Genomic DNA, 16,751 nt, shown 5'->3' with positions numbered 1-16,751 from the left:
CTAATCTTCTTCAATACGCAAGTAGTAGCAGGCAGACATCTGAGCTGGTCTAAGCGTGTTTTCTGGGAGCGACCCTGTTTCACCGTCTCTTTTACACCCTTCCCCCCACCCTGAAAACAATTATAATGGCATATGATCAGTCATCATAAATAATGGGTATTTATAGTGGTGTAGATTCTTACAATGTACCTGCTCCTCTTGTACTAAATGCATTGTCTTTTGTGTGTGTTTATACTTTAAAGTCTTAATTGTGTTCTTTAAAGCATCTAAAAATGGAAAACTAAAATGCGAGCAATTTCAGTAATTAAAATTAAAACATTTGGCTCCAAAACAACAGCCATTTATGGCTGTTCCTTAAAATCCATCGTGCCAGAATGACTTCCCATTTCGCCTTAAACAATGATCTATATTTAGCAGTGTCCTTTCCCGTTGTCAACAACAATGACCACGGTCGTGATAAAAATCTCATTAGTCTTTCTGCTTAGTCAGTGGAAGTAGTTTGATGTTCCGTGACAGAAATATTCAGTACTGCCAACAACATCATTTCATATTCACATTATAAATTATGATAGAACAAGATTACGTTTGTGTCTAGTATATGTGGGAGAGCCACACTGTGCGTCTGGTATGTGTGGGAGAGCCACACTGTGTGTCTGGTATGTGTGAGAGAGCCACACTGTGTGTCTGGTATGTGTGAGAGAGCCACATTGTGTGTCTGGTATGTGTGGGAGAGCCACACAGTGTCTGGTATGTGTGGGAGAGCCACACAGTGTCTGGTATGTGTGGGAGAGTTACACTGTGTGTCTGGTATGTGTGGGAGAGCCACACTGTGTCTGGTGTGTGTGTCTGGTATGTGTGGGAGAGCCACACTGTGTGTCTGGAGTGTGTGTCTGGTATATGTGGGAAAAGCCACACTCTTTGTATGGTACGTGTATCTGGTGTGTGTGTGAGAGCCATACTGTGTGTCTGGTGTGTGTGGGAGAGTCACACTTAATATTCCTGTTATTTGTGGGTTTTTTTTTCGATGTGAAAGATAATTCATCAGGTGCCGTTGCATTTTCACCCATCCTCCTGCTGCTGTTTCTGCTATCCGACTCCCTTCCTATATGCTCGCTCTCCGTGTGACCTCATCTGTGTATCAAAGATTGGCCTCTTTAGTCACACAAGAAGTTGCAAAAGGAAAACACTTTCTCCCGAGACATAAATTACCACAGAGAGAGAGAGAGAGAGAGAGAGAGAGAGAATTGTATATAAATTCATCGCGTGTCTTTATAGAAGTCTACATGCAATAGTTTAGCTGAAAAGAAAATGAGTTTAGAAATTGGGAAACATTTTTTATTTTGTTCTATTAAGTGTAGTAGACAAGTGATAATGCTCTGGTCTTCCTATTGGAGGAGTACCAACTACCAAAACTGATATGTTTACCTCTGGGGCTATTTAGCTCCCATGAAAATTTGCCGACGGACAAATGTTGTCAGTCTTTGCGAAGACCATACAATGTTTTCGTTTAAGAATTACAACGCGGTATAAGGGGGTGTACTGGCTGAGCGTTAGAGCGCTTTGGCTTCCAAACTGAGGGGATCTCGGGTTCGAATCTTGCTGAAGACTGGGATTTGAAAATCGGGATTTTAGGACACCTCTCGACCACCCAACTCTAACGGGTACCTGACATTGGTTGGGGAAAAGTAAAGACAGTTGGTCGTTGTGCTGGCCACATGGCACCCTTGTTAACCGTGGGCCACTGAATCAGATGACCTTTACATCATCTACCCCATAGATAGCAGGGTCTGAAAGGGGAAACTTTATAATGCAGTGTTGATGTCTGGTTCTGTCCATTTATAATCTGTCTAGTACTGATATAAAGTTTGTCCAATTGTTTTGTAGCAAATCAAACGGAGCCAAGCCACCAACAAAAAGTCAAGCCTTGAAGCCAAGGAAGCTGTTTGGATTCACCATCATCTCTGGTGTCCGAGAGGCCAAGAAGTATGAGAAGGTGAAGTTGGTGACCAGTTACAGTGGCTCTATCCGCTCGGACAAAAGGTCTCAAAATGACGACTGGGATCAAGCCTCTCTCAAATTGGACATACCGGAAGTGGGGACAAGTAGAAGTAACTCAGCAGAATCGAGTAAGTATACAATTTTTTCCCCTTTTTACAAAGCTTATATAATAGTCACTCCGTCTGTTTGTCTGTCTGTCTGGTAAAAAGTTTGCACACCTTTTTCTTCAACACCCACAGTCGGATCAATGTAAAACTTTTCATATTTCTCATTGGCATAACAAAACATAGATCAATTTTAAAAAAAATTAGCTAACTAGTTAATTAATTAGGTAAATCCTGGTATGTTTCTTTGCTTTGACGAGGCACTCGACTGGAAACGATCGCTAGAGGAAGCGATTAGGCTAAATGGGTAGTACAACAAGACTCCTGTGGGGGTGTCTAAGGGAGTGCAAGAGCATTTCCATTGCACAGTACGGAGTTATAAGACAGCTTCCACGACCTTGTAAATAATTTAGGCGCCCTTTCTCAAGAGGCCGTTTCATCATTGGCCGGTCCTGCACTGTTAGCGTGGAAAAATATAGAAAATTGCGGGGGTTCCCGTTGTGTGTTCGACCTTCGTCTACGTATTCTAGTCCGTGCGCCAGGAGTGTCCGACTCAATGGCAATAGCTATGTTAAACATGTACATTAGCTTGGACCCCTTTCAGAAAGATTGCATAGTGTGAGCAGCCCTACGAAACCTGAGTTGAAAAAGAGTTCTAGATGGACATTTTCAAAGTAAAACGGTGAATACGTCTTTGATTTTTCCGAAGATAAATTTGATTGATTCTCTAGGGGAAGAGATTATAGAAATCCTCGTTACGAAATGAAAAAAAAAGAAGACTTCAAAGTAGAAATCATGAAAACATTGAACACACACTAATAATAAGTCTTGTCTTCCAGGACGAAGACAAATGAGGAATGCAGTATTTCCCGTGGACACACAGCCCCAGCTGTGACCTACATATTTTGCCACATCCAATACCGGCATAACTACTATTAACACACAGAATAACTCAATTTTAATAATAAAGTGACATATATTTTTACATGAAGCTTGAAACTTATTAACGTGACATAATATTGTCTTCCTTTTTAGAAGCTTTCCCCTCTCGAACAGGAAATTTGAAAAAAATAATCTAATTAGCCCCCTTTTATTCTTCAATCTTCTATTTAAAACTTGAATGTTCCTGTTCACACATCTTTGGAAACCTTGACGCGTACAATATGTGACAGCAACCAAACACACATTTGTACAACTTTTTGTCGAGTCATATTTATGACATATTCAAACCTGACATTTGTTCTAATGTCGCTACAGAGTTTCAATGTAAGTCACTAACGTTTACCAAAAAATGGAAGTAAAGCCTTTTAAAAAAACAACAAAAAAAAAAAAACTGGCGGATACAAAGAATAGCAAAGTAATTACCGAATCAACCATTTATAATTAGAAAAACATTTTCAGTTTTGAATATATGACCACAGACCTATATATATATATATATTATATCTAGACTGGAAACAGTTCAATCTTGTGTCAGATCGTTATGGAAGTAACTCTTTTTTAAGCTTTGGGAGAATTCGCCAAATGAATCTTGGACATCGCTCTTCTGTCTGAGAAAAAGTAACGATCTTTAGTTTTCAACTAACTGGGAAGCGTGGTCGAGAGGCCAAGTGCGCTTGAACTTGGCTTGGCTTGGCCCCCTAGAAGGTTCGACACCCGACTACTGAGCGCCTAAAGGCAGAACGGAAAACCAACTCCTAGATACCCCCTTCCCCCCACTGGTCCACAAATGAGATTGGACCGAAAGCGCTCTGAGGATGCTATAAGCATGAAAGTAGCGCTATATAAAAGTTAAAAATATAACAATATATTCACATAAAACTATGATATAAAGCTTTTTATTAAATATTAGTTTCCACGGAGATAACAACATGGGACTATGTCGCCGTACAGTAGATTGTAGGTTTAAATATTTGAGAGGTTCGGATTGTATATTTCAATAAATCTTTCTAGATCTAGTTTGTAAAGTAGAAAATAAATTAACCGTCAAGCCATAGATATACAATTGCACTAGAATTTAGGCTTTTTTTTTCATTCAAGATTTCCCGTTACTAAATGTTTACTAACTTTTTAATATTCGGGTGGGCTAGTCATAATACAAAATATTACTAACTTTTTAATATTCTGGTGGGCTAGTCATAATACAAAATATTACTAACTTTTTAATATTCTGGTGGGCTAGTCATAATACAAAATATTACTAACTTTTTAATATTCTGGTGGGCTAGTCATAATACAAAATATTACTAACTTTTTAAATGTGATTTTAAAAAGTTATTTTTGAGTCGCCTACAAGGGCAAACAAAGAAGCAGTTACTTTGCAATGAAAGGGCAGACAACCGTTCGCACATTAATTTTCCAAGAACCATAACTCTTTCATTTTTAGGGACTATTTTAAAGTTGATTGTCTCTTCAAACACGGGTATTGATTGGGCTGTACACTAAGGACAACTGAATTCAAACTTTCACTAAATTTCCACTATAGATGCCCAGCAGACACAACTCAACTGAGTCAAATCAGGAATTACAAATTCTTAGTAGAAAAGAAAAAGATAAAAATCAATTGAAAGAATAAAATAATTAAAAAATGTAGACAATGTTTTGGATCTGTGGGATGTAAACGAAGTCTACAGGGAGGCAATTTAAAATAGCTAGCAACAAAAAGAAGAAAAAATGGGCTAAATATTTGTTCTTTCCCTTTAGGTAAGCAATTGGATTGTGCATTACATTTTTTAATATACCTGCAAACTGCATTTTTTTATATACCTGCAAACATTTTTTTTAATATACCTGCAAACAGGATGGCTGCCTGGTCGTGCGGTTTGCGCGCTGGACTGTCGTTCGGATTTATCGACGGTCGAGGGTTCAAACCCTGCCCGCTCCCATCCCCCGTCGTCCTGCGGGAGGTTTGGACTAGGAAGTAAACTATCTTCAACTCTGAAGGAACATCCGAAACATGTAAAAACAAAACATTTTTTTTAATATACCTGCAAACATTTTTTTAATATACTTGCAAACATTTTTTTTAATATACCTGCAAACAATTTTTTTAATATACCTGCAAACAACATTTATTTTCTGTCTGATCTATAAATCAGTTCACTGAAGTTGACATCTGATTCTGTAAGAACTAAATCAGTTTGAAACACCGCTACATCTTACTAAAAACAAAAATAACTGGGTCAAGGTTAAAAGAGACACCAAAGGGGCGTATGGGACATGATACATCATCTTTATCCTCATGATTCTTGCCATTGGGTGGTATTGATCAGCACCGACATCTTGAAGGTCAAGTATCACTTCAGTTTTGTTTTCATCCAGTTTTGTATAATGACAGGTTTGACCAGTCCTTGTCTTGAGTCTTGATATGACACTGTACGTTGAGGGTTATGGAAGCAGATCAAGACGTGGGGGCAGTTGGAGAGATTTCCCCCAGAACCGAGAAATCTTGGTGGTCGGCTAAAGATACCACATGCAGAGAAGGATGGGATGAATTTTTGTTACGGAGTTTAATAGTCTTTTGTTTTAAAATGCGAGTGTTGTCCATTCCCTTTCAAATAAGTTGTATGGTCCTCAATGGTCCAACAGACTCAGGGATAGGTGAAGGTGAAGTTGTAAGTTGCGCTGTGTCACAGAATGAAAGTCTTAAACTTCCTCTTTTCTGAAATAATTTTGTGCCACAAACGCAAGAGCTTTGAGAATGTCATTCTGCGGTACTAAAAAGTGCGCAACAAAATTAAATTATCATATACTTAAAAAAACAACCTAGCTTATCAACACCTCCTCCATTTTGTACAGCGGAGACACCAAAAAGCTAGCTATTTATAGTTTTACTGCCATTTATGAAAATATACTCCGATTCGGGATGGCTCGGGATGCATTTCAAGACCATACTTATAAAAAGGGGAGAAGAATATTCAGTTCAATCCAATGATTAAGGAGTTCATTTCATTTCTATTGTGCTATAATATCGGATTACATGCATATACTTATTTCACAAATCTGATAATGTCCAAACTTTCACTCAAATATCTAGGAAGTACAATGAATTTCAAAAAAATGAACCTTTAACAGAAATAAAGGAAATCATTTTATAGCACCCATCATTTACTTTGAAAGCCAAACAATATCAAGGAAAACCAAGAAAATAATAAACAAAAGCCAAATAAGACCCGCAGCAATGTATGCAAGTGAGATCCGGATGTTAACGTAGAAAAACGAAAATGTACTAAATACTTGGTAATGAAAAATCCATAGGAAAATCTATGGTGCTATACAAGATGAAACAGGGTGGAGGACATGCACTAACTATGAGATATATCAATTGTATGAAGACCCACCGATAGTGACTGAAATAAAAAAGAACAGACTACCTTGGGCAGGTCACCTCATGAATGTTATAAAACAGAGTAGCGAAAATTGTTTAAAAAAAAAAACAAAAGGCAGGCGACCCAAAGACAGATCCTGAATGCAATGGATTGATGATGTGGAGGCAGATCTGCAACAGCTTGGGGTTAGGGCGTGGAGACGAAAAGCCCAGGAGAGATCTGAATGGAAGGATGTGTTGAAGTAGGCCAGAGCCCTCCATGGGATGTAGCGCCACTGGGATGGATGAATAAATGGATTTTTTCCACAACGTAAGAGACGGTAAGACTTTCCCCTCCCCTTTATGCAAATTGACGATATGTTCTGTCAACTCTATTCTCAGCTGATACCCCGGCATTACGCTCTGATCTTATGGCACTAGATGTATACACTGTATGTAGATTTAACTGCAAGGCAATAACTTCATCGTTATTACCACGCTCACGTGACCTCCGTGAGGATCTTCGATACGATCTCAGCACCCTGCACTCAGAATATAGCTCCGGAATCCAATCAAGCGCCACCGCGGGGAGTGAGTGTTGAAACGTGATAGTGTTAACCCTCTTGTACTCACCTCTCACAACACTTGGATTGGATTCCTATTTTGGAATCTATTTGATAAAAGCACGTCTCACGTTTTGAACTCATAGTTATATTTTTTGTCAAATACTATTCATATAATTAGCTGTCTGGCGATATAATGCAAGGTGTACTACAACTATATGGAGTTGTGAAATAGTTGGTTTTTTTTAAATGGAGTTGCAATTTAGAGGTTGTTGTTTTTTCTTCAATATCCTTTTATTTGACCTGGAACTATATTTTCAATGCGCATTAATCTCGTCAGGTCCCATGATATAGATAACTTTGTGTTGATTCTTGAGTTGTTTTTGTGTGTGCAATATTGTATGAAAATTATTGTTACTATCCCCCTTTTCCCGTATCTGTCTAGTTATGTGTCTTTCTCTTTCAATGGAATACTTACTACATCTCTTAATCTCTCTTTCAATTTCTCTCTCTCTCTCTCTCTCTTTTTCCATATCTTTTCAAATTTCTTTGTCTCATTTAATTTTTTTTTCTTTAGCTTTGAACATCTTTTTCTATTTCTCTTTGAGTTCTGTTTCAATTTCAATATCTCTTTTTCTATCTCTCTTCCTCTACATCTTTCTGTTTTTTTAACCTCTTTTTAAAATTCTTTTTCTCTCATTATACGTTTCTTTATGCCTTTTTTTTTCTTTCTTTCTTTCGCTATTTTGTAGTTTCTGTTTTTCTCTTTGTATTTCTTCATTATCTTTTCTCTTTCTGTCTCTGTCTCTCTCTCTCTCTCTCGCCGTATTTCTCTCTTTCAATATCGCAATACTCTGTTCTTCAGTGTGCCAATCTCTCTGTTTCCTTTTCTCCATCTTTCTCTCTCTCTCTTTTCCTTTCTCCCATGTAAAAGTGAATGTATTGATCAGTTGCATGACATTACCGTAATTAGCTTGCAGCATGAAATATTCAACAGGTGATGATCTGTCCGCTCTTGTCCACGTTAAACACACGACATGTACACAAGTCACGCCTGACTGATACGAGATTCCCGGACAATCAGCATGTCTTGATAATCGTATGAACTCATTATGATATGTATGCTCATCAATTCAGGACAAAGAAAAAAGAGTGAATCCAACAAAAAAAACTTGGTTCACATTGGACGAACACTATTTGCTGTTTCTGGGCTGAAAATGTTGAATTTTTGTCATATTCTTTTTGATAATGGAATCATTTTTATCGTCTCCAGTAAGGGGAAAGCCGATATTATGCTTTTAAAGTCGCGAGTTGTAAATCTGGAATCTGTCTATCTATCTATCTATCTATCTATCTATCTATCTATCTATCTATCTATCTATCTATCTATCTATCTGTCTGTCTGTCTGTCTATATGTCTGTCTAAATGTCTGTCTATCCATCCGTCCGTCCATCTGTCTGTCTCTCTGTCCATCTATCTATCTATCTATCTATCTATCCATCCATCCATCCATCCATCCATCCATGATTTCCATCCATCTATCCATCTATCTATCTATGTATGTATGTTAGTTTATCTCTTCTATTATATCTAAGATGGAGAGAGATATAGCCGACCTCACTAAACATAAAGCCCAATAATAAATTGTTAAGGATCCGCCCTTGCGCACAAAAGTTCATATAGAAATCATATTGATGAGATGACTTGCATGACCTCGCACGAGCTCCCAGTATGTCAATGTCAATAGACTTGAATCAGCTTGATGCCTAAATAACAGTTATTCAAGCGACATTTAGCGTATCAGAGGAACACGCAAATCTCCGTAAAAAGTGTTTGAACGTTGCACGGAAGCAGAGGCGGAGATCCGTTTTGTTTACATTGTGGCTTCGAGGATTAAAAAAAAATTAAATGTCTTACATTGAATATAGTTTTAAATATGTCCCAAATAATTCCATATCAATTTGCTTTCCTAATTGGAGGAAAGACACAAATCTTACTTGACAGTTCGATTCTATTAAGTTATTATTAGAAAGCTTTTCATGCCTGCCTACTGTTAGATAAACTCGTAATGTCTCCCTCCAACTCTCTGTGACTCTGTCTCTCCCTCTGTCTCTCCCTCTCCCTTTCTTCGTGCATTTTTTTTGTGAAGAACGTTGATCTCTCATTTATCAGCCCGCATTACTCCCCCCAACAAAATACCCCCCAACTTCGACGCATCATTCCTCCATACTACACCGCATCATTCCTCCATACTACACCGCATCGACCCCCCCCCCCAAAAAAAAAACACTACACCCCCAACACTACATTGCATCACTTCACCACAGCAGACCGCATCACTTCACAACATCACTTCACCCTACCACATTGCATCACTCCCACACAAAACACCGCATCACTCCCAAACACCACCCTACATCACTTCACCACACCACACCGCATCACACTCCACACCACACTGCATTACTTCACCACACCACACCGAATCACTTCACCACACCACACTACATCACTTGACCACAACACACCGCATCACTTCAACACACCACACCGCATCCGTTCCCCACACCACACCACATTATTTCCCCTCGCCACACCACATCACTACCCCACACCAAACCGCATCACTACCCCACTTTACTTACACGATACATTGTTTCTATTGCATCATGGTTTCCAAACATTTTCTGCTTAAGGCGAAGTGATTTCGATTTTGGAGTTGATGCCAAACGAGATTATTAGTAGATTTGTTTGATAATAACATGAGCACACCATTAGACTGGTAATATAGTCCACCAGCGTCCACAAAAATCTGCTACATTAAAAAAAAGGCATGAGAATAAATAATTTGAGGAAGAAATCAAGTGCTTGAAGGAGCGTTTAAACTTGGTCATCATCATCATCATCAACATCATCATCGTATCAACTACAACATGATCATAATCATCATGATCATCATCTTCATCATCTTCACCATCCTCCTCTTCCTTTACACCCTCCTCCTCATCAACAGCATTACCATGATCATAATCATCGACATAATCAACGTATCAGCAGCATGATCATAATCATCATGATCACCATCTTCACCATCCTCCTCCAGCTCCTCTTTCTCATCATCAGCAGCACGACCTTGATCATCATCTTCATCTTCATCATGGTTAAAATTTAAGTGAAGCGCGTCAACGGATGGCTGAAATTCCATCTTATAAAAGCCCTACATCGAAACCCATAGAATGAGCTCAGTGGTTGATTGTTGTGCTGGCCATATGACACCCTCGTTGACCTTTACATTATCTGCCCTGTAGACCACAAGCTCTGAAAGGGGAACTTCACTTGACATCGAAACCCATGTAATGAGTTTACCTTTGCTTTCTCCTCATGTTTGCTTGGTGCTGATATTAACTCTTTCTCTCCGTAATTATTTACCACATTCTGATGGAATCAACGCTGGTATTGTCAGTTCGGAGAGAAAGAGTTAAAGCGTTAAATAGTCTTTATCTATAAAGCGCCTGTACGTTGTATCAAACAGTCAACAGTGCTCAAAGCTTTCCCCTCGCAACGTTGTCCCACAGAGACTTGCTTTATAATCCCAGCTACAGAATTCATTTTAAATCGAAACCAAAAAAAAAAATAAAAAAAAATCAAGTTCGTGTGTTAAAAAAAACTCAAGATAATAAATTAGATTACAAATGTCTTGTTTTATTTAAACGAAACAAATAATTACACCTCTTCATATTAATTACAAGCTGTGGGGGAAATGACAAGAGTTATTTTCTTTGGGCTACTGAAACCCTTAATTTAAATTAAACTTTGATCTGGACATTTCAAAATGTGAGCTGGCAATATTGCAGAGTCTTGAGATAAAAATTAAGTGGGCTAAAACTTCTAGGATAAACTAAGAGTTGAGTCTTAAGACTCTTGGAATTCTAGGTCTATGGAAAACTCTAGTTTGACCGTTATAATTTTTCAAAGTATAATACAAAAAAAAAACGAACTTAAATTTGGCTTAAAGTCAACACAATATCTCGAGCAGACATGCGCCAGCGAGTATTTCCTCTTGTAGGCGTTATTCCACTGACCTATATATATTATACCTATACCTAGACCGGAAGAGATGAAACAAAGGTTTATCCGATCATAATCCAATCGTTATGTACGTAACTCTCTTTTCAAGCAGCAAGGGAAGTCGCCTTGAATCTTGGGAAATCGCTCTTTTCTGTTGTAGACAAAATGATATTTAAATTTCAAAGCTTAGAAATAGTGCAATCCCATGTTGAAGGGGCTAATAATCACATAACTATATATTCACGCAAATCTGATATAAAGGCATTTCCTGTTAGTTTCCATTGAGATAATGTATCGAAAATCCAAGATCGAAATAATTCAAGATTGTTGATTTTAATCATCTTATGATTTTAGAGTGTACATTTCAATAGATTGATTACCTAGATCTTTCTACATTATGTAGGCCTATCTAAAAATTGCAAAATAATAACTATGAGATGAAAGTACTCTTATTTTCGATGTTTGACTACTAGATCTAGATCTAAACATTAAAACAGATTCAGGAACAGTTTGCGCAACATCTACTAGGTCTGTGGATTAGATCTAAATGCATATTATTGGAATTTTTATAGCCTACTCTAAGTAGATTTATACATTCCCTCATCCAGCATTTTTTCGTGGTAGAAAATGTTCCATATTGGTTTAAATCTTTCGTTCATTAGTTATTAATAGAAATAAACATTAGCTTCTAGAGGAGGAATTGTCTTAAAAAAAAACCAACTTGACTTGGACGAAAATATAAGTAGTGTAGGGTGGAAGGCGAACTCCAGTAAAACTAGATGTATAAAGGGAACAGGGACTACAGTAAAACTAGATGTATAAAGGGAACAGGGACTACAGTAAAACTAGATGTATAAAGGGAACAGGGACTACAGTAAAACTAGATGTATAAAGGGAACAGGGACTCCAGTAAAACTAGATGTATAAAGGGAACAGGGACTACAGTAAAACTAGATGTATAAAGGGAACAGGGACTCCAGTAAAACTAGATGTATAAAGGGAACAGGGACTACAGTAAAACTAGATGTATAAAGGGAACAGGGACTACAGTAAAACTAGATGTATGAAGGGAACAGGGACTACAGTAAAACTAGATGTATAAAGGGAACAGGGACTACAGTAAAACTAGATGTATGAAGGGAACAGGGACTACAGTAAAACTAGATGTATAAAGGGAACAGGGACTACAGTAAAACTAGATGTATAAAGGGAACAGGGACTCCAGTAAAACTAGATGTATAAAGGGAACAGGGACTCCAGTAAAACTAGATGTATAAAGGGAACAGGGACTCCAGTAAAACTAGATGTATAAAGGGAACAGGGACTCCAGTAAAACTAGATGTATAAAGGGAACAGGGACTCCAGTAAAACTAGATGTATAAAGGGAACAGGGACTACAGTAAAACTAGATGTATGAAGGGAACAGGGACTCCAGTAAAACTAGATGTATAAAGGGAACAGGGACTACAGTAAAACTAGATGTATGAAGGGAACAGGGACTACAGTAAAACTAGATGTATAAAGGGAACAGGGACTACAGTAAAACTAGATGTATAAAAGGAACAGGGACTACAGTAAAACTAGATGTATGAAGGGAACAGGGACTCCAGTAAAACTAGATGTATAAAGGGAACAGGGACTACAGTAAAACTAGATGTATAAAGGGAACAGGGACTACAGTAAAACTAGATGTATGAAGGGAACAGGGACTACAGTATAACTAGATGTATAAAGGGAACAGGGACTACAGTAAAACTAGATGTATGAAGGGAACAGGGACTACAGTAAAACTAGATGTATAAAGGGAACAGGGACTCCAGTAAAACTAGATGTATAAAGGGAACAGGGACTCCAGTAAAACTAGATGTATAAAGGGAACAGGGACTCCAGTAAAACTAGATGTATAAAGGGAACAGGGACTCCAGTAAAACTAGATGTATAAAGGGAACAGGGACTCCAGTAAAACTAGATGTATAAAGGGAACAGGGACTCCAGTAAAACTAGATGTATAAAGGGAACAGGGACTCCAGTAAAACTAGATGTATAAAGGGAACAGGGACTCCAGTAAAACTAGATGTATAAAGGGAACAGGGACTACAGTAAAACTAGATGTATAAAGAGAAGAAAAGGAAAGTAAATATTCCATATTATTTCTCTTCTGTATATAAAAATCTAGCCATCAGACATGATTGATAAAACTCAAATATATTTATCATCAAAGTTCATCTCTCAAGACTAGCACACGTTTGTTCGGACTTTCCCATACATCATGAAAAACGTTCGTGTTTCTGGACAAACACTCTGAATCATATTCTTGTGCACTGCCTTGGCTCCGAGACTAAATAAGCTTGCAGATGTTATCTATAGAAAGAAAGGTCCAGTAGCATTGAAGGAGTCAATGGTGATACCCCAAACATATTATAGTTAACAAGTTAACTTGATTTATATTTCAATTATTCGGCAATAAATTGTATATACTGTTAGTTGTATCATAGCTCCATTAAGTCTTTTTTTTTCTGCTTCTATGACCGACGGTTAACGAGGGTGTCATGTGACCAGCACCAAGACCAACCGCAGTTACTTCCCATATGAAAGGCAGGTACTACACCGATAGTGTAAGGTGGACTCCCGAACTCCAATCTTCAATAGGATTCCTCCGTTGTCATTAACGACAAGCAACGCTTAAAAAAAATAAGGCATTTCTGGGTAGGGAAAAAAATGCTGATTACAATTAATGGATCCGCAGCAATTAATGCTTTTCTGTGTTTGTCAGAGAGGAAATATGGGGGTGGGGTTGGGGGGGGGGGGGCGAGTGGTGCTGAAACATTGTGAAATGAAAAGAAAGGGACATAATAAAAAAACAAAATATAAAAATCTTTAAAAAAAACAACAAAATAAAGGTTATCTAAGGGGAAGAACTCCGCACTTACAGCTACATATCTCAATAAGGTAGAAGTTATTTCTTTTATTTGATGTCAAACAAATAATTAATTACTAACAATTCGTTGACTGACTTGTTAACCTTTTAATTTATTATTGTTTTGTTTTGCACAATGAATAATTATTTAAAATTTCAACTTGATCTGAGAAAATGCATTTATTATTTTTTCAATAAAAAGGTGAAGATTGATTTCTAAATCCTATACTCGCTAAACAGTTTAGGATTGACAAGTCAATCTTCAAATTTTTATCGAAAAACTAATACATGTATTTTGTAACAAATTTGTCACAGACATTGTTGACTTGTGTCTCTATTACTATTATCTTGCTATCTGGACTAGAAGTACTATTTCTACACTCCTAAATATCTTTCTGCTTTAAAATTCATTCATGTTTCTTCTTCTCTTTCTTTAGTGGCTGTGTGAGAAGTGAAATAAACTCTAACAAAATGTAAACATCTCGAATTAAAATCTATTCATTCATGTAGAGGGAATGCTTGGTGAATGAGTCCCCTTTTTTATTACTACAATCTTATATCAACTCACTCTGTCTGTCTGTCTGTCTGGTACAAAGTCTGTACACGTTATTTCTCCCACACTCAATCTCGGATCAAGCTGATATTTTACACACTTATTTCTTTTGCCGGACAACACAAGAATCAGTACAAAATAGAAACAACCAATTAGTTAATTAACTTTTGGTAATTAATTATTTCGTTTGGTCTTTCGAACAAGGGAAAGAAATAGTACTTGACTGGTGGTATACGTTGAATTAGTCCACATTATAGGTCGCTGCTTTAAAGTAAGTTTTGAAAAACACTTATTATATAACTATACAATCTTCCATAGTCGTAAGCACCTAACTAGCAGAGTGGCTAGTATATTGGCTTAACAAAGCGTGAACCAAAGTTCGAATTCAGGTTGTTCCCCCTTTTTTAAACGCTTTAAAACCCTATTATGGGGGAAATTCACAAAGATATCCCTTTCTTTCTCACCTCTTCCCAACTGGTCCAGTTAAGTGATAGGATCACAGCGTATTGAGAAAACTAAAACCATGAAAAAGTGCTATACAAAAAAAATTGTAAAACTATTTCTAATCACACAGATTTATTTAGTTGTTTCATTTAATATGGCAGTATCGTGTACAGATACAAATATATTCTCTATACACATTTTTCCATTTTTTCTGGCTTTAACTTATTTTATTCTATGTAGAAAAATTCTTTCAATGAATTCAAGTTTTGTTTTGAATTCATTTCCTTAACGTCAAACAGAGTCAGCTCAGTAAACAGCTTGTCCACGTGACATGATCAATATGTACTGGCAATGAAGCGCCAACATACTCAGCGCCCTCGCTTGGTCTCGAAGTTTGTTACATTCCCATGTCTTTTTATCTTCCCCTGAACATCCAAAGAGACAGGCCCAGAAAGGTTGGGGGTCACGTAATAAGACGCGTCACTTGTTGCTAATAACAACGGAAGCTGTTTGGTGACGTTAACATGTAAACAAACCAGTATGGCGATCGACTGGCATGACAACGCCCCTCGATCTAGAAAGCTAGGGGCGTTAATTAAGAGAAAACATATTAAAAGAGGAGACAAGAAGTTTCGAGGTCAGTCGTAGGGTATATCATTTTTAATACTTTCGTCTCTTAGATTCGATAGAATACGGTAGAATGCTTTTCTTATCAGCTAACCTTTGTGTGGTCGCGACTTTATAATGTAATTTGAGCTTGTAATTGCATTCTTTATATTCATTTTTATTAAATCCTTTTAGAATTTAGAAATCGAAGTATTAAGAAAATAATACGTATATAACTAATACTGCGATGCAGTTGCTGACAATGGCATCAAGTGGTGTATAAGTAACAAATAACAATGGCATTAAGTGGTATATATGTCCTCGTTTAATGTTAGGGAAAAGACCTTTGCTATGTTTTATCACGCTCACATCTGCAATATTTTAAGTTTCAATATCACTGCCTGGTATGGCAATCTGAGCATTAAAAATAAAAATAAACTTTATAGAATCCTAAATGCTGCTGGTAAAATCATTGGCAAAAAACAAACCCCATTTGGGCAGTTGTTTGAGACAAACATCTATAAAAAAGCTAACAAGATCCTCGAAATAAAGAATCACCCTTTGTGTCAGGATTTTGTGATTTTACCATCACAGAAGAGATACAAGACACCGATAGCAAAGACAAACAGACACAAACACTCTTTTGTTCCCCTGGCAATCAAATCATTAAATAAGAACAATCTGGTATAAACTTTGGGCGACTTCCCTTACAGTTTAAAAAAAGGTTACGTACATAAAAGTCTCTATATATATATATATAGGTCTGTGAATCGATCAATCACGGATAAGAATTTGTTTCCGATTTTCAGTCTAGATATAATATTATGTCTATGGTATAGATCTAGTACACTTTTTAATATTCTAATGATATACATTTAGATCTAGACTTAGAAGACGATGCGCACAATTTTCCTGAATATTAATTTATTAAACTCTTGAATCAATAATACCTAGTGTTCGGGAATTCCAGAAAGCGATAGTGCTTTCAAGAACGCGTTAGTCCTTTCAAAACCAATGTTAGACCTAGACTACTATTTATTACATTTTTTACCTCTAAAAATGATTAAGGTCGGACTAGAGTTTTTACCCGTGTGACCAACGAGCTAGTAATTTCTTTTCTCAGCCATAACATTAACTGTTAAATTTCTAGGATAATCGTTAGAGCCAATTTTGAGATTAGCTGTCCATGCA

At 37.2% G+C, this 16,751-nt stretch overlaps 1 protein-coding gene across 3 annotated transcripts in view; it reads left to right on the top strand.

The window, feature by feature from the left end:
• Positions 1-16,751, top strand: part of LOC106050217 (uncharacterized) — an 83,086-nt gene that overhangs the window by 57,599 nt on the left and 8,736 nt on the right. For all 3 annotated transcript variants that reach the window (XR_008775364.1, XM_056014257.1, XM_056014255.1), the window contains one exon: positions 1,885-2,126. Coding sequence is in view for 2 of the 3 variants with exons in the window: in XM_056014257.1 (XP_055870232.1) it covers positions 1,885-2,126 (242 nt within the window). In the remaining variant the exon portion in view is untranslated. The remainder of the gene's footprint in view (positions 1-1,884; positions 2,127-16,751) is intronic.

Source organism: Biomphalaria glabrata, chromosome 16, assembly GCF_947242115.1.
Source record: "Biomphalaria glabrata chromosome 16, xgBioGlab47.1, whole genome shotgun sequence".
In the NCBI taxonomy this organism is placed as follows: domain Eukaryota; kingdom Metazoa; phylum Mollusca; class Gastropoda; family Planorbidae; genus Biomphalaria; species Biomphalaria glabrata.
This window is presented reverse-complemented; position numbering and strand designations above follow the sequence as displayed.